This window comes from Rhynchophorus ferrugineus, unplaced genomic scaffold, assembly GCF_030347505.1.
Source record: "Rhynchophorus ferrugineus isolate W39M unplaced genomic scaffold, kcgeb_rfMv2 rfM3, whole genome shotgun sequence".
Lineage (NCBI taxonomy): Eukaryota > Metazoa > Arthropoda > Insecta > Coleoptera > Curculionidae > Rhynchophorus > Rhynchophorus ferrugineus.
The window spans coordinates 1,464,155-1,482,919 of NW_027472582.1; the positions used below are offsets into that span (position 1 = coordinate 1,464,155).

Genomic DNA, 18,765 nt, shown 5'->3' on the forward strand with positions numbered 1-18,765 from the left:
AGTTTTTTGTAATCAGAATTAGACAGTATTTTCTTTCTCATTTTATTCTAGTTGAAAAGAGACATAATGCTCTCTGATTAGTTCGAATGCGTAAACAAATGAGCCCATCAAAGTCGTCCGGTTGTCAGACGTATGCAAAATTCTTGAAAGCAATTGTGATAGAGGTTATAAATCTAGCCTATGAACTATTGTGACTGTATAGTTAACTGTAGTTTTTAGATGTACCATAACGTTAAAATAAATTATATTTGATAACATGTTTGTTGAATTATTTTATTTAGATTAAAATTTTGTTGTATATCATGGCCAAACTGAACTAAAACTCAGACCAACTGATGCGGCAACATTGCGACGTTTTGACGTTACAAAGTTAGATGATGTATGCACAAAATAACTTTGAATAGACTATATATGTATTTTAATCATCTTGGTCAGGTCAGTTAGATTTAGAAGGTTATATAGGCAGGGCTATTATAACTATAAATCATGTACTTTTAATTTGGAATAGTTAATCAATGAAATAATTGAACAAATAAATAGTACATACCAAAATTGGCGATAAATATCTCAGTATTATTGTTAAGCAATTCTGACCACATGGCTTAACTTTCTAATGCAAATGATGTAATTTTTTTCATCGATCTTTTTTTCTAAACCATCTAATAACTAATATATTCACGGTATTAATATAATAAGCGATTTTAAATCTAAATTACCTGGGGATATTTGCATTATTCAGAACCTTTTTTGATGTTGTATAGTCAATTAATGGATGTGGTTAGAAAGGTGTATAATAATAGGCTGTAGATATGCTAATAAATTTTCTTACATCTATAATGTTATATGCAACAGTTTAAATTATAATAATCTCTGCGTTTTTACAGTGGATGTTAGTTGATTTATTTGACATGTTTCTAATGTGTTGATGACAGCAATCTTGATCATGGTTTAGGTTTTTGTTTCAAAAATATACCGAATATTTAGTATATATTCCGATTATTTTTCACGTTTAAACGGTATTTATTCAGAAAAATTACTACAACATTTACTAATAAAAGTATCTTTTCGGTAGCGTTAGCTATTTATCCATATTTACACTTTTCAACTTTTAGAAACCGTAGTGCTGAACAAGTTTTTAGCAGAAGGGGGTTGCTCTGACTTTAACTGAAGAATTTAAGCTGAAACATCGTATAACATTAATCCTTACCTACAATATTTTTAACTGATTTGTTTCGTTAATAATTTTAATTCTTTCTTATATTGAGGGAAGTGAAAACTACTTTCAGATATAGCTTGTTGTGCCGTGTTATTATTTAATAGTTAACTGATATTTAACACCAACCAATAATACACGTTATAATTAACGAGTGTTTGTTCTTTGATTTCAGTTATGTCATTTCTTTTCCTGTCTGGTACAACGTTATCGTAATAACTTGTATTATTTGATGTTGTTATCAGTTAACACAGGAAGTCTGTCTTTTAAATGAAAGTTGTTAACTAACCTATTTAATAAATAACATACTATAATTAAATGTCTTTAAAATAGCTGCCGGAGTAAGAAAATAGGTTCACAAGAAGAGGATAAACCTTTTTTGCTTTAATATTATATTCTAAAGTACATTGCTGGAGAAAATCTCACCGATCAACATCAGTTCATAAGGGGACATGTTTACATTGAGTCCCTTGACACTTTCTAAAACATTCATATCTTACTGTAAACATAGGGTAGTTCTCCGAAGCTTAGAATTCTTCTCGGATATTATAGGGATTTATCAAAAAGTAGGATTGCTTTTAAACATTTTTTTATTAATTACATCTTACATTAGATTTGCTTAGTACAATCTTAATTTACAAATTAATTTATTGCTACTGTTTTGTTGTACTCGCATTAATACACAAGCAAGGCGAGTAAGGGATTAATACATCAGTATATATTTTCCAAATTAAAATAATACTAATTTACTTAAGTTAATGTTAAGAATATACTTACAGGAATATACAGTAAACAAGTTCGCGTGGACGAAATCTTGGATCACTTCGTTTCGAATTTGATTCCGAGGTCATCGTGCAGCTCTTCGTTGGTTACATACGTGTGTCGGATTTTCAGTTAGTTTAATGTTTTAGTGCAACCCCATATTTGCACCCGATAAATCCTAATAGTATCTTCCGACTAACCACTACAGTTGCTTCACTTTGAGTGTAATCTGCTTTGCTTTTTGTATTTTTTATGTTTGTGTTTTTTGTCAAAAATGATGTTTCCCATTTAACCTATTATTTAGATATACTCCGAGGTATTTAGCTGATTTTGCTTGAGGAATCGGGCATTCGTCAAGTGATATAATTAGGTTTTTGTCATTTCGCCGCAACGCAAAATTAACATGGACAGATTTGGAGCTATTAAGCTGCATTTTCCAGTCTCTAGTCCATTTGTAGGCACTGCTGACCGCTACTTGTACTTTTTCCATAGCCTTAGACATAGATACATATTTTTCCATTATAACTGTGTCGTCAGCAAAGGTTCCAAGTACTGTTTCTTTTGTTGTTGGGATATCAGCAGTATAGACAGATATAGGTGTAGTCTCGAGACACTACCCAGTAGAACTCTAGCCGAAGTGAAATTGAGTGTTGAGAGTGCCCCTTCATGCGAGATTTTCGGAGATTTTCTTTCGAAAAGATATGCTTCCAATAGTCGACAGTAATTCCGCGGTAGCAATTTGCTCATTTTGTAGATTAATTCCAAATGGTTAAAAGCTGGTGAGACGTCCACGAATATTGCAGGGCAATATTTCTTTTTTTCAAATGCCTTTTCAACAATCGCTGTTACTCTGTGCACTTGGTCGATTGTCCAATGGTAATTCAGAAATCCTAACTGTAAATCTGGTATTTCTATAAATGGTTTAATACGTTTTAATAGCAGTTTCTCAAATAATTTTGATATCGCAGGCTTTTTTAGCAGTTATTATTCACTATTACTATCGACTGTTTCAGTCGCTATTTTTGGTTCGACTGATTTTACTACTTTTTATCAGTGACTGTTTCAGTGGACTGTTTTCAGTCACTATTTCCAGTCCGACTGATTTTGTTTTGGCTCTGTCATTTTAGCCGCAACCTTGACAAAAATGTACCCAATTTTGCTTGTAAATAACAATATATTGTGTATTACTATAGTAGCATTTTGGAACAATATTTTTCAAGATTGTTAATGTAATATGGTAAAAATATTAAAATAGTGAATGATAAATAGTAAAATACTTTTGACTGGTTTTATGGCAATAATACGTAATATTTCGATTACTTTCTGGAGTTTTGGTAAACATTATTTCCGTTCAATAATAAATAAAGCATTTACTTTATTTAAAAACGCTCTAGTAGTTATTGTGCCATCATTTTTAATTATGTCATCGACTAGTTTTTTTTTTCTACGATTAAGTACATGTTTAATTTTTATTTAGTATTTATGGTTATTGTACATTTTTAGTTTTTAGGTTTTGTTTAAAGTTTTATTGTATTGTCTATATTTATTATAGTATATTATTTAAAAATAGCAATTAGCATATTAAAACACGATAAAACATTTGTGGGGTATTATTCCATTCCATAGAAAATTTTTATTGCTTTTTACAGATCCACAGAACATTCAAACATAATAATAGTGGGTAATTATTTTTTTGCTTTTCTTTTTTTAAGATTAGTACGTGAAGGAATATGTACATGCCCGTCTCGCATATACTACCGTTGGAAAATATAAACATATATAAAATTAACTGCCCCAAGCAATTATCTCCGCCCTTTCCTCTCTCATAATTTTTACAGGAAACGATCCGTATAAGGTATACGGCTTCGCTTGACATCACGAATTAAAAAAAAAACAGTCGAATCGTGCATTTAACTGAAAATAGTAATTACTAGTTTTTTGACTATCGACTGTTTCGACTGTTTACAGTCGATAGTTCCCAACGCTAGTAAATACTATTTTCAGTTGTTATTTTTTTTTTTCTATCGGCTAATTCGATTGTTTAGCGACTATCGACTGTTTCTACCATTTTCAGTCGATAGTGTCCAACTTTAGAAAACATTAGTTTTACGTCTGAGCGATTACGAACAGAATCCATCGGAACGTCCCGACCTCGGTGACGAGATGGAAGACAATGGAATGATCGGAGCGCGTCAAACTGTAAATAACACCTTTCACTTCTGCAAATTCGGTTCACATACATTGAAAGTAACTCGGCTGCCGTACACGATTTCCCAATTGTAATTAATGATAAGCGTGTGCGTTTTTTTCCTCTCTGTTTCTCGTAGAAAAACAGGAAAGGTATGCGAGAATTAAATTCACTTGTTGATCGTTAACGGGAGAACTCCAATTTACTGACGTATCGCATCGCGTAAAGGTTCGTGATTTTACAACGGGTACTTTCACTTTATTTTATGTTTCTCATCATATTTTTAATCGAATAATTAAATCAATATCGATTACACGGGATCTAGTCCAGTCAGCTAAATCTAATTTCTTCTAAAATATCTCCAGGAATATTCAATAACATTCGGGTATTTGAGTGTTTTTGAGTACATTAACAAGTCTTCTTTAACTAGTTTTTTAACACTCTCTCATTCATTCTTCATTCTTCTAAATATTTTCTTATTATTTTAATTTCCATTAAAGCTCAAAAGCTTTTTAGGGGTCAAGGCGATAGGACGGTCCTATTGCCGATACTCCTAATCACTACATAGTATAAAACAAAGTCGCCTTTTCTGTCCCTATATCCCTATGTGCGCTTAAATCTTTAAAACTACGCAATGCGGATGCGGTTTTTTTCAGTAGATAGAGTGATTCAAGAGGAAGGTTTATATGTATGATACATGCATAATATACTAAGGCAACATTGCTAATTTTAGAGGTTTCTAACGTGATGTCGTAAATTAACCTATTTTTTTAGTCTTATTTAGCAATTAGCAAAAACGCTGCCTAACCCTACGAGTTAGATCAAATTAATGTACTACAGTATTGTACACCATAAAAAGGTCTACAAAAAAGTCCGCGATGGTATATGTTTATCTTTTAGGGATAACCCACATTAACCATTTTTATTGTTTACTTTTTACGTGAGAAAATGGCTTATTTACGAAGCTATTTTAAGCAATACGGCATTAATCCTTATCGAATTAAGTACCTTAAATACAGTGTGCAATTAATATAGATCAATATGGTTCCTTACAGCATGTAAATTAAACAAATATTTTCGGAGATATTACAAATTTAAAATTTGCATTTAAAAATGTGTAATGTAATAAAAATTGTATGAATTTAGATATTCCAAAGAAAGCAGGAAATCTTCATAGTAAGTATAGGGGAAGAGGAATTGTTTTACTCCAAATTTAATGCGTGCAGGCCAAGGGCAGTAATGAATGAACCAAAAATACTGGATCGATTTTAATCATGTTTTCATTGAGTGACATAGGCATATATATTTTATGCCCGTGCAAAGTCGGAGCGGGTCGCTATGTTTTTATATACAACGTTCATATTTTTTCTGTAGTGTATTTAATTTAGTATCAGCATTGCACCCGTGCGAAGTCGGGGCGGGTCGCTAGTAGTGTCATAAAATATAAGTGACCTGCAGAAGTCAATATCTGAATGTAGAATGTGGAAACAATTCGAGTCGTAATTTATTTAACTGAACCATTGTTTTTTTTTTCAGCACGGGGTGCGTTTTCTTTGTCGTATTTTTTTGTCGATTTCTACATTTAATCAATCTAATATTAAACAAATCTCAAAATATTCGATGAACAGTCATGCGTTTCGACATATTTGTGGTCAATGAGTGTGTAATTTTTACCTCAAGTAAAGATAGTTGTCTCTAAATACCAGATGTGTCTGAAAGTCATTATAGGTTTTCCTAATAGATGTCGCTGGGCATAAGTATTTGTGGCGACCGCCACGACCCTTTAGGCCACCACGTATTCACCACCAGCAAGCATAAAGGTTGGCAACGCCGGTGGATTGATACCATGCAGTTCCAGGCGATAAAATACCACTTCCACAGCGCTACCGTACTTCCTCTATCTAACCTAATATCCTTTCAATTATCCCGTCGACCACATGTATCATTTAACATTGAAATAAACAGTATTTCTTCAATCAGTGTTTTCAGTTTTCGTGCAAATTCCTTCCAAAAATAGTAGTGAGTGTTCTGACAAATAATCGCAGCGGCAGCCACACATTTCGACCGACTGACCGACCCGACGAACATTCCTACATATTCAATATTATGATTTGACACTTATACCATTTTATTCTGTTCAAGCTTCAAAGCTATAAATGTTATATTTTGCGAAAGAAGCACCGTCATAGATTTATAACTCTTTGAAAATGTTAAGTTTCGTTCGTGAAAACATGCATTCGCTGGTAGAAACTTACCGTGAGCGTGTGATGTGTAAGACAAAGAACGTTCTGGTAGACAGAAAGTTTGAAGTTGCGAACCTGCAAGAGTTATTGGACGAGGGTCCAACCGAAACTCAAAAACATTTGGCAGGATCGTTAAATGGGGCACAAGAAATGATTAGCGATTGGTTACGAGCATCAGAGAAAATCCAAAAGATGGGAAAATGGGTGCTACATCAATTGAATGAGAGTATGATAGGAGATCATTTCTGCGTTGAATAGTGATAGGTAATGAAAAGTAGATTTCTTTCGGAAACACTAAGCGCAAAAAATCATGGCTCCTGACGGTCACCTGACGAAGCCGGCCAATCGACTCCAAGGCCAAATCGTTTTGGTTACAATGGTCTGTGTTTGATGGGACCAGTGTGGCCTGGTGTATTACGAACTATAGCATACGGTAAATTAATCTTACAGCACGATATAGGATATAATATTGCACCCGCTGTACTATCCATACCCAGCCCCGTCTGATTATCAACTTATTCCATCAGTGGAACACGTGGTTGCAGAGTAGCACTTCGCCAATTTCGAAGAAGTTAGAAAATGAAACTATTATACCGTCATTTTATTTAACGTGAAAATTTTAAAATCTCAGAAATTTTTCATGCGCTTATTTGAAATTTGGAATTACTAGAAAAGGTGGAAAAAAAAATTTAATATAAATCTAGCAAAATATATGCCTTTTGGGGCGAAATAATTGAAAATCTCTGTTGAATTCCTTTGGAATGCCCAATTTTTAAGATATGTAACATAAAGAGATTTTTTTTTTGAAAACAATCATTTCGATGTGTAGAGAAACTATATAAAAATTACTATATTACCGTTCGATTCAGCATAAGATTCTTTCTATTTCCTGCTATTTTAATTAACTATTTGAGCAGAGATAGCAGCAGAAAAATTGAATTTAACAAAAACACGCAATACTTGTATCTTCTGGACCCATCAATAAATGTTAAATGCATAAACTCTTTTTTATCTGCTGTTTTAAAAATAACATAAGTTGATTCACCACACACATTCACATTTTTACAAGTAATTAACTTCCAAAATGTATATATGACATGAATTAATTGTTGATTGATTATATAATTCATATTTCTTTATTAGCTTTTCAATTTGTATTCGGTTATTTTACAATTGTAATGCGATAAAATTTTTCTAATAAAACAGTAGATATTTTTATCATTAATAAAATACATTTTTATGACGCTGTGAATGTACGGACTAATTATATTGTTTTATCTTGTTTGTGCTCTTGTGTTTTTCTTGATAAATGATAATTTTATTTACTTTCATATTTCATTTTGATGTGCGTATATTACTTTTATATATACACACACATATATATATATATATATATATATATATATATATATATGTATATATATATATATATGTATATATATATATATATATATATATATATATATATATATATATATATATATGTATATATATATATATATATATGCATATATATACATATATATGTATCTATACATATATATGTATATGTACATATATATATATATATATATATATATATATATATATATATATATGTATATATATATATATATATATATATATGTATATATATATATATATATATATATATATATGTATATATATATATATATATATATATATATATATATATATATATATATATATATATATATATATATCACTACATAGTATAAAACAAAGTCGCCTTTTCTGTCCCTATATCCCTATGTGCGCTTAAATCTTTAAAATTACGCAACGGATTTTGATGCGGTTTTTTTCAATAGATAGAGTGATTCAAGAGGAAGGTTCATATGTATAATACATGCATAATATACTAAGGCAACATTGCTAATTTTAGAGGTTTCTAACGTGATGTCGTAAATTAACCTATTTTTTTTAGGCTTATTTAGCAATTAGCAAAAACGCTGCCTAACCCTACGAGTTAGACCAAATTAATGTACTACAGTATTGTACACCATAAAAAGGCCTACAAAAAAGTCCGCGATAGTATATGTTTATCTTTTAGGGATAACCCACATTAACCATTTTTATTGTTTACTTTTTACGTGAGAAAATGGCTTATTTACGAAGCTATTTTAAGCAATACGGCATTAATCCTTATCGAATTAAGTACCTTAAATACAGTGTGCAATTAATATAGATCAATATGGTTCCTTACAGCATGTAAATTAAACAAATATTTTCGGAGATATTACAAATTTAAAATTTGCGTTTAAAAATGTGTAATGTAATAAAAATTGTATGAATTTAGATATTCCAAAGATAGCAGGAAATCTTCATAGTAAGTATCTGTCATTAATTCAGATATGTATGTACTATTAGATATCTGATAATTAATAATCAAAAACATCGTATGTTTGACAGCTCTATGAATTGTGCTGCATTCAAATATTAGATTGTTTAGAAAAAATATATAAAATATGAAGTAACTTACTTATATATACATATTGAAGGTGATACTTAATTATAAGGTAATCTCTAAAAATAGATGGCGTTACTAATATTGTGTTTAATATACACATTTGGCAGAAGATTCCATAAATGTACAAATGTTTAGTTTTGCTTCATTATTTCACGGGAGGGAATGTTGTAGCTTTTTCAAAAATGCATTATAGTGTTACTAATTGCTTAAATCTTAAGTATATATCTAAAAGGACCCATCATCTCCTATCTATCTTATGACCCATTTTATGTTTAAGTATTAACACTGCTGGTTTTGTTTTAAGTCCACCTCACTACACTATACTCAGTATCAAATCGTTTGATTCTTTTGAGTTTGTATTCTATTTTGTACTGGTATTATCCAAGAGTAGTAATACTTCGATATTGCTATTAGGATGGATTCTCTCCACATGTTCCTTTGTGATTGTCTTGATTTCATGAGTGACAGTCGGTATCTGAAGGTCTCGGTGTAGGTAATCAATCCTGTAGTATCTGAGTGCGCCTCCAAATATTTCTTAGGACTTTATTCTGGAAAAATTATATTTATTAAAATGGATTTATATTACCTTTAGAGAAAGGTCTATACTAAATTTTCCTATACTAAATCCACTATCCATAGGGGTTTCATATCACGTGACGATTTTAGTCACTAGCAAGTTACCTAGCAATGTGGCGGTCTTCACTCGACGTAAAATTAAACTACCTATGGGCTTCACATGGCCTAACAATATAAATTGTCGACATTTCTTATTGTTGTATGATATATTCCTTCCAAGAAAAAAGCCAAACAGCATTAAGGCAAAAATTCATTGAATTCGTCAAAAAATACATGGATTTGTCACCTCAGACATTGTATCCTCCAGATCATTTCATCATTTATTTTGGTCAATAGCGGATAACCTATTTTTAGTATTATGAATAAGGCGAAAAGTATTTGTAGAATGTTTAAATACACAGAAATTATTGAAATTTCAGACATCAAACATTGGAATGTTATTTTTCCATTATAGGCAAACCCTACTTTTGCGGTGAAAGGTATTTTTTTACGGAATGTCGTCCTGTGCATGGGACTTAAGAATTTTATTTAGCGCTAAAATTATTTGGACCAACAACTTTCAGTACTTTTATTAAAATCACAAGTATTGATACAATATCATACATCCATTCCTTATCTATTAATATATTTAATTTATTTCTAGTCGAGTAAAATCTACTTTTTATTATTATTACATTTTCACCTGCTGATCAATTAGTCGCTACGTCACAACTCCGAAAATAATTCTAATTTTTAATTTTTGGAAATGTGCAATATGGTTTTTTAGATTTTTTGATTAGATACCCATTAAACCAATGACGCAGATCTAGTTTATAAAACAAATACTCTCGCAGCGGCACTCGAATCAGAATGCAATCTATACTTAGACATATTTTTTCGATCAATTCGCGATACTCATTTCCATTATGCGAGCAGATATGTCATTAGAACAAGGATTTACGTTTTTAAAATGATCGATGGGCTAGCCTAAGTCAAATCGATTAGGTCAGTTTTGGCCGGAATGTTGTTGATGATTAAAATCAAAACAATGCATTTGGCGTGCGGTGAAAGTGGCGGAGGGTGTCAATGTAGTTTACTTTCACTATCACCCCCCTTAATGCTATCATCCGTTGTTGCCATATTTCTATATATTTCTTAAAAAATAGATAAAAAGGAATTCCGCGTGTTGATGAAATATTGCGTTTTGAAGGGAAAAATACAAAAGGGATGATTAAGCGTAATAAACCCGAGTTTTTGCGTCGACATGTGATAACGGATGAAACATGGCTCCATCATTTCACTCCGAAGTCCAATCGATAGTCATCCGAGTGAACTGTACACGATGAACCCGCTCCAAAGCGTGGGAAAACGTAATAGTCGACTGGCAAGGTTATGGCATCTGTATTTTGAGATGCGCATGGCATAATTTGCATTGGCTACCTTGAAAAAGGAAGGACAGCGACTATTACATAGCATTATTGGACCCTTTGAAGGACGAAATCACCGAAGAACGGCCGAATTTGAAGAAAAAGAGAGAGCTGCTTCACCGAGACAATGCACCTTCTCAAAAAACCATGAATTCGGCTTCGAATTGCTTCCGCATCCATCGTATTCTCCATATCTGGCCCCCAGCGACTATTTCCTATTCTCAGATTTCAAAAGAATGCTCGCTGGGAAGACATTTTCGTCGAATGAAGAGGTGATCGACGAAACTGAGGCCTATTTTGTAGGAAATGGCAAATCGTACTACAAAAATGGTATCGAAAAGTTGGAGGGTCGCTATAATCAGTGCGGGTGATACACTGATTATAGCGACATATATATAGATTTGCTTGAAGGGAATTATGTTGAATAAATAACACTAATTTTGCCAAAAAATGTGTTTCAGTATGGTAGGCCGGGGACTTTTCAATTGACTTGTTACTGAGTAGATACTGTATTTTTTAGGTTTTATTTTATACTTATCGCATATTTATGTGTTTTGGTTAAGTAGTTTATAAACATACACGAAGGTTGAAATATTTAAAAATTATCTTGATTTTATTTTTTCCTAACATTATAAATGACGTTTACTTCATAATCTCAATATTGGTTTCCTTTTGTTAATCCCAGTAGGCACTACATCTTAGAACATAAAGGTATTTCAATATTGGACGTTTCCTTTTCTGACTCCACTAACAGATTACTTCTTTATGAGTATGTCTTAATCATCTTAATATATTAGATGTTCCAACACTGTCTTTTCTGCAAGACAGTCGTTTTTGATCAATTAAAGTACATGCATTGATATAAATACATTTTATTTAATTAATTTTTTTATAACATCTTTATTAGATACGCTTAGTACAATCTTAATTTACAATTAATTTATTACTACTTTTCCTATGTACTTAGATTAATTCACAAGCAAGACGAGTGCGAGAAAATACATCAATTCCTCAATTATAAAATTATAATTATTTTATATAAGTTCGTATGGTTTTATTCGTTTCAATCTCCTGACATCCTGCGCGCTGTCCAGCAGTTGTATTGCTTTCACGTTAGTATGATTTATTAATCTTCTTTCGTGTTTCAAGGCGAAATCTTGGATAACTTCCAAAATCCACTTGATTTCCAGGTCATGGTGCAGTTCTTCATTCGTTACATAGCGATAAGCATTGGTAATCAAACGAAGAACCTTGTTTTGACAGCGTTGTATGACTAGTTGGTTTGAATTTTTAGTGCAACCCCATATTTGCACCCCATATGTCCAAATTGGCTTTATCATTGTATTATAGATCAACCGCTTTGATTTCAGATCAAGTTGAGAGTATCTTCCGACTAACCACTATAGTAGTTTTATTTTGGTTCTAATTTGTTTTTGCTTTTTGTTTAACGTGATGTTATTTAATTAAATAATAATTATATTTGCGTGGTGTTTCTTACTGCTTCAACAACAAAACAGGAAGGGATTTTTAAAACATATTAAAGTTAAGATATTGTCGAAGGGACTATGGCGTCCCCCATTGATGCCGTAATTTAATATGAAGTCTGGATATTATCATTATTATTCCCGAATATTAGTTGTTCAAACTTTTAATCAACTTGGATGAAAAATAATTGAATAGAGGATTGAAATGTCCTAATTTGTAATCCCATTTCTAACAGAAAAGTTAATTGAAAACTATTTAAAACAGATTATCGAAGCCTGGTGTTTTGACTGTGTTTTGACCACATCGAAGTAAAAGACCAGCAATAACAAGTAACAGAAGCAAAGTCATTCATGACAGCCCTCTGCAACATGTTGCAAGAGTCATGAAGAATTTACTATTACAGAATCAGAACTTCTGCTGTATTGCTAGAAATATGATAAATGTTATAGAAAATGACGGTAAATATATTGATTAATACATATTATATCAGAATACATGCAAGCTCCTAATACATGGATTTGTCGAAAACAGTATTGCCAACTTATATCTCTCTACCTGAAAAACGCCTTTTACAATGTTATAATTCTACTTTCTAAATATAAAATGATTAATTTATCACAAAAACAAATATTTAGACTCAATCTACCCAACTAAACCGGAAACTTAGATAACGCGATGTGGTATGTATTTAAATTATATGTTTAATCAATGTCTGTGAGTAACATAGTTCCCCATTGTCACGTCGGCCTTACTGTATTAATATTGATATTAATTAACGAATTGATGGATGTTTTCTGGTCTATTATTGGCAACGCTGGACCATTGATAAGTCCCCTGACCCTACCGAAAATAATCAATGTTAATAGTCAACTAAGCCAGACGGTCAAACGTAAGACCCCTAAGTATCTGATGGCGTGTCAGAGATGTGAATTAATTCGTATTTTTGCATTCGTGGGCTTCCTCTGACTCACACTCTTATTCATTCGAGAAAGTATGGTATTTGATATTATTATACACTACACTGATCGTAATCTTTTTGATTTATAAAATTTTATATACTTCAAGTATTTTTTTCTTCGTTTTTTCACTCGGTATAGTTCATTGCTTTCTATAATGTTTTGTTATTTTCATTTTCATCATTTCGGTAATTAGTTTCCTAACTTTCTTATTAGTCGCCACCATAGAGTACTATATAGAGTGTTAATACACATAATATCAGAATTGTTTTGCTTGGAAAGCATTTCATTGGTTGAGGATTTCATACGCATTACTTGACTAATGTATGATATAATGTATATATCGAATGTGTTGAATCTAAAAAATAATTAAATGTAAATATAAAATCTCGTGGCAAATATAATCAAAATTGTCTATAGCGTTTTTTCCTTTTTTCATATTCCTTTCACTACATAGTATAAAACAAAGTCGCCTTTTCTGTCCCTATATCCCTATATGCGCTTAAATCTTTAAAACTACGCAACGGATTTTGATGCGGTTTTTTTCAATAGATAGAGTGATTCAAGAGGAAGGTTTATATATATAATACATGCATAATATACTAAGGCAACATTGCTAATTTTAGAGGTTTCTAACGTGATGTCGTAAATTAACCTATTTTTTTAGGCTTATTTAGCAATTAGCAAAAACGCTGCCTAACCCTACGAGTTAGATCAAATTAATGTACTACAGTATTGTACACCATAAAAAGGTCTACAAAGAAGTCCGCGATGGTATATGTTTATCTTTTAGGGATAACCCACATTAACCATTTTTATTGTTTACTTTTTACGTGAGAAAATGGCTTATTTACGAAGCTATTTTAAGCAATACGGCATTAATCCTTATCGAATTAAGTACATTAAATACAGTGTGCAATTAATATAGAGCAATATGGTTCCTTACAGCATGTAAATTAAACAAATATTTTCGGAGATATTACAAATTTAAAATTTGCGTTTAAAAATGTGTAATGTAATAGAAATTGTATGAATTTAGATATTCCAAAGATAGCAGGAAATCTTCATAGTAAGTATAGGAGAAGAGGAATTGTTTTACTCCAAATTTAATGCGTGCAGGCCAAGGGCAGTAATGAATGAACCAAAAATACTGGATCGATTTTAATCATGTTTTCATTGAGTGACATAGGCATATATATTTTATGCCCGTGCAAAGTCGGAGCGGGCCGCTATGTTTTTATATACAACGTTCATATTTTTTCTGTAGTGTATTTAATTTAGTATCAGCATTGCACCCGTGTGAAGCCGGGGCGGGTCGCTAGTAGTGCTATAAATTTATATAAGATGTATTAAAATTCCTATCATTTTGTTCCTTCATACTGAAAGCAGACTAAGTCTGTGTCTGTTAAATTTTATCTTTGTTTTCTAGATGGGATAATTAAATTAAAACGGTTAAATTGCATGATATACATCAGAATGGAGAAAACATACGAAAAAGTAATATTTTAAAGAATTGCAAGAAATATTAAAATGTATGATATATTAAAATTACTGCTGTGTTCTTATTATGGTAAAATCGAGGAAACAGCTTAAAGATTCATTAACAATATAATAAAACAATCATGAAATATTATCTTGTCTATAAAATCACTCTCAACTTGTTGGTCTACGAATTGTATTATTTTATTTTGTGTTAATCTATTTTTTAAACATACTTTTTGAAGAATTAATTTTTCTTACTCCATGCGTAGACCCAAAAAAATTCCACCTCTCTTGGGTACTTAACCTTAACCCCTTGAAAATATTTAAGTTTTTAATTAATGGAACCTTACAAAAAATTTTTTAAAGGGCAACAAAATTTAGCTTTATATATAGAATTGCCTTGCACTAAAACTTTCCATGTAGTATAATCACATTTACCTCCAACAGTGCTAAGTCACACACGCATTCTTATTCTAGTTAACTTGGTCTGATTCTTCCAAGAAAAACAACGTCTCGGTTTTTTATTTCCGCACATGTACTGGATACATAACACTTTTAAGACTTTTTGATTATAATTAAATAATAGTAATTATAATTAAGTCACAAAAATGCTAACGAACTCTATGTCAGGCATCAAAAATAGCGTCATAAACAAACTGAAACAAAAATCGCGCTATAGAAAAGTTGTCTCAGTGCCTAAATTGGTGGGATCATTCAACGCATTTTCTCGGTTTCGCCTATTTAAATTAAAAAAGTTGAGTGAAAATTTGTGAAAACAATTCTAACCTTTAAAACTGATGTGATCTTGTGTAAATTTATAAATAAAAAATAAAAAAGTTAATTGGCCCATGGGGGGATCGAACCCGCGACCTTCGCGTTATTAGCACGACGCTCTAACCAACTGAGCTAATGGGCCACGTATCCGTTTTTGCTACCGACTGTATTTCATAGCCACCTATATTTAATGTCCTATTCAATAAATATTGTTATTTACAGGTTCAGCCTGTAGCAGAATTGAGCGAACTCAGCCGTCGATCGGCTCACGATGGCGGCGAAGTCGAACTGGATGATTCCAACATCAGAGGGGGAACTCTGAAACGATCGGGAAGCAGACGATTTAATAAATCAACAATGGTAAGTAACTTTTAACAATAATTTTGGATTAATTAAGGATTTATTATTCGTGGTTCTTTAGACTAGGGGATGGATATATTGAAGAAGCGTATTCTTATCTAGAAAAGTATCAATATTTGTTATACTCACACCAATTTTGAAGTGAAACAGAAGAAGCACGAACAAAAACATTAGAAGCAGAACTTTGTCAACCGTTTTTAGATGTAGCGGTTTAAATTCTGCTTTACTAGAATATGTATCTGTCCGAAAATAATTTAAATGTTAATCCTCTTAAGAACATATTCTTAAAGTGTTAAAATAATCAATAATCGATATTTTTGATCTCGGTTGATATACCGATATTTTTCTCAAAATAACTTAAATATAATTTTCAATGAACCTTTAAAATTGGTACTTAATTTTTGAAAGTTCGGTGAATTTTAGTACTTAATTTTAAAGATCCTTAAAAATATCACTACCCTTTGAAATATTTAGAGAAAATTTAGACAAAATTTAGACTAATATTTAATTTTTTTTAAATATCGATATTTTTTATAATTTTTATTTTTATCACTACATAGTATAAAACAAAGTCGCCTTTTCTGTCCCTATGTCCCTATGTGCGCTTAAATCTTTAAAACTACGCAACGGATTTTGATGCGGTTTTTTTTTCAATAGATAGAGTGATTCAAGAGGAAGGTTTATATGTATAATACATGCATAATATACTAAGGCAACATTGCTAATTTTAGAGGTTTCTAACGTGATGTCGTAAATTAACCTATTTTTTTAGGCTTATTTAGCAATTAGCAAAAACGCTGCCTAACCCTACGAGTTAGATCAAATTAATGTACTACAGTATTGTACACCATAAAAAGGTCTACAAAAAAGTCCGCGATGGTATATGTTTATCTTTTAGGGATAACCCACATTAACCATTTTTATTGTTTACTTTTTACGTGAGAAAATGGTTTATTTACGAAGCTATTTTAAGCAATACGGCATTAATCCTTATCGAATTAAGTACCTTAAATACAGTGTGCAATTAATATAGATCAATATGGTTCCTTACAGCATGTAAATTAAACAAATATTTTCGGAGATATTACAAATTTAAAATTTGCGTTTAAAAATGTGTAATGTAATAAAAATTGTATGAATTTAGATATTCCAAAGATAGCAGGAAATCTTCATAGTAAGTATAGGGGAAGAGGAATTGTTTTACTCCAAATTGAATGCGTGCAGGCCAAGGGCAGTAATGAATGAACCAAAAATACTGGATCGATTTTAATCATGTTTTCATTGAGTGACATAGGCATATATATTTTATGCCCGTGCAAAGTCGGAGCGGGCCGCTATGTTTTTATATACAACGCTCATATTTTTCTGTAGTGTATTTAATTTAGTATCAGCATTGCACCCGTGCGAAGCCGGGGCGGGTCGCTAGTTTTTTTATAATATCAAAAACGTTTCTGGTGGCTAATACTCCTACTTCTCGTTATCGTAGTCTCTTGATCGCTGGTGGTGGTAGAGTGGCAAAATGAAGCGGAAACAGCCGAAGTTTACCGATTGCCGGATGGGCGTTCCTCAAAGTCACCACTTTACGCCCGGAAAACACTAAATATGGCGAATCCTAACACGCCACTGTTCGAACTACGACTGGTCTTTGACTCTGCTCATGGCCTCCGGATTATTCCGATTATCCAAATTGGCATTCCACATCACGATCGGCGCTTTTTCCCGATCGGATCGCCGAGCGCGGCACGAGTTGATTGGTCGGCATCTCAAAAGAGAAAACAAAAGTTTTTCGCTTTGCGGGGGCATCGTCAGAGTGCATTGCTAGACATTACCCAGTAACCTTTCGCCTGATCGTGGTAATGATCATGTAATGGCGCAGCGGCGTGCACCGGCACTTGTTTTATTTTTCCTCGGTAACTAGATTCGGTTTTATGTTTTTGTTTCTTTTGTGCGAATTTCTACCCGGTGTACGGGAAAGTCGTTACCGTTTTTTATGTACTGGCCACTTGATTATATGCGGCTTGTTCATCTTCGGGAATTTAAGGATGCCATCCCAAAGAAATCGTTTGTCCTCTGAGTAAAATCATTTTCTAACTTCTTCGAAATTGGCGAAGTGCTGCTCTTGAAGCGCATGTCTCATTGATTCGAAAAGTTGGTAGTCGGACGAGGTAAGGTCTGGAGTATGCGACAGATGCGATAATATGTCCCGTCCAAGTGTTTTCAATGCTTTCTTGACCGGTTTTGTGTTTTAAGAGTGGGTTATCGTGCTGTAAAATCACTTTCAGGACCATTCAGGACGTTTTTCGATCAATGCATGATTCAAATGATCATTTCTCGTCGATAGCGATCACTATTCATCGTTTCACCAGGTTTCAACAGTTCGTAATTCACCACGCCACTCTGATGCCACCAAACGCAGAGCATTGTCTTGCGACCAAAACGACTTGGCCTTGTAGTCGATCGGCCGCCTTCGCCAGGTGTTTACCATGGTTTTTAGCGCTTAGTGTTTACTCAACTTTTCATCGCCCGTCACTACTCGGTACCGAAATAACTTCCGATCATACCTTTGAGAACTAGCATTTCACTGACGATTTTTTGACTTTCTGTTTGCTACCCATCTTTCCATCTTTAGGATTTTCCCCATTGCCCGTAATCAGTTGCTAATCGTTTCTTGGGCCACATGTTTAATAACTTTTGTAGTTTCGCATTTTCAAACTTTCTCGACCCACCAGTACGTTGCTTGTCTTGAACCACGCCTCACAGGTTTTACATGCTTACTGTAAATTTATCCCAACAAATGATGCCTGTCAGCGGCTTTTTTCTTTTGATTAAGGA

The 18,765-nt window shown here is 32.5% G+C and overlaps 1 protein-coding gene and 1 non-coding gene across 3 annotated transcripts in view; one reads left to right on the top strand and one right to left on the bottom strand.

The window, feature by feature from the left end:
* Positions 1-18,765, top strand: part of Mhcl (Myosin heavy chain-like) — a 366,371-nt gene that overhangs the window by 85,801 nt on the left and 261,805 nt on the right. For both annotated transcript variants that reach the window (XM_076398159.1, XM_076398158.1), the window contains exon 6: positions 15,796-15,933. In XM_076398159.1, coding sequence (XP_076254274.1) covers positions 15,796-15,933 — 138 coding nt within the window. The remainder of the gene's footprint in view (positions 1-15,795; positions 15,934-18,765) is intronic.
* On the bottom strand, positions 15,642-15,715 carry TRNAI-AAU (transfer RNA isoleucine (anticodon AAU)). The gene has a single exon. It is a non-coding gene; the product is annotated as a tRNA-Ile (tRNA).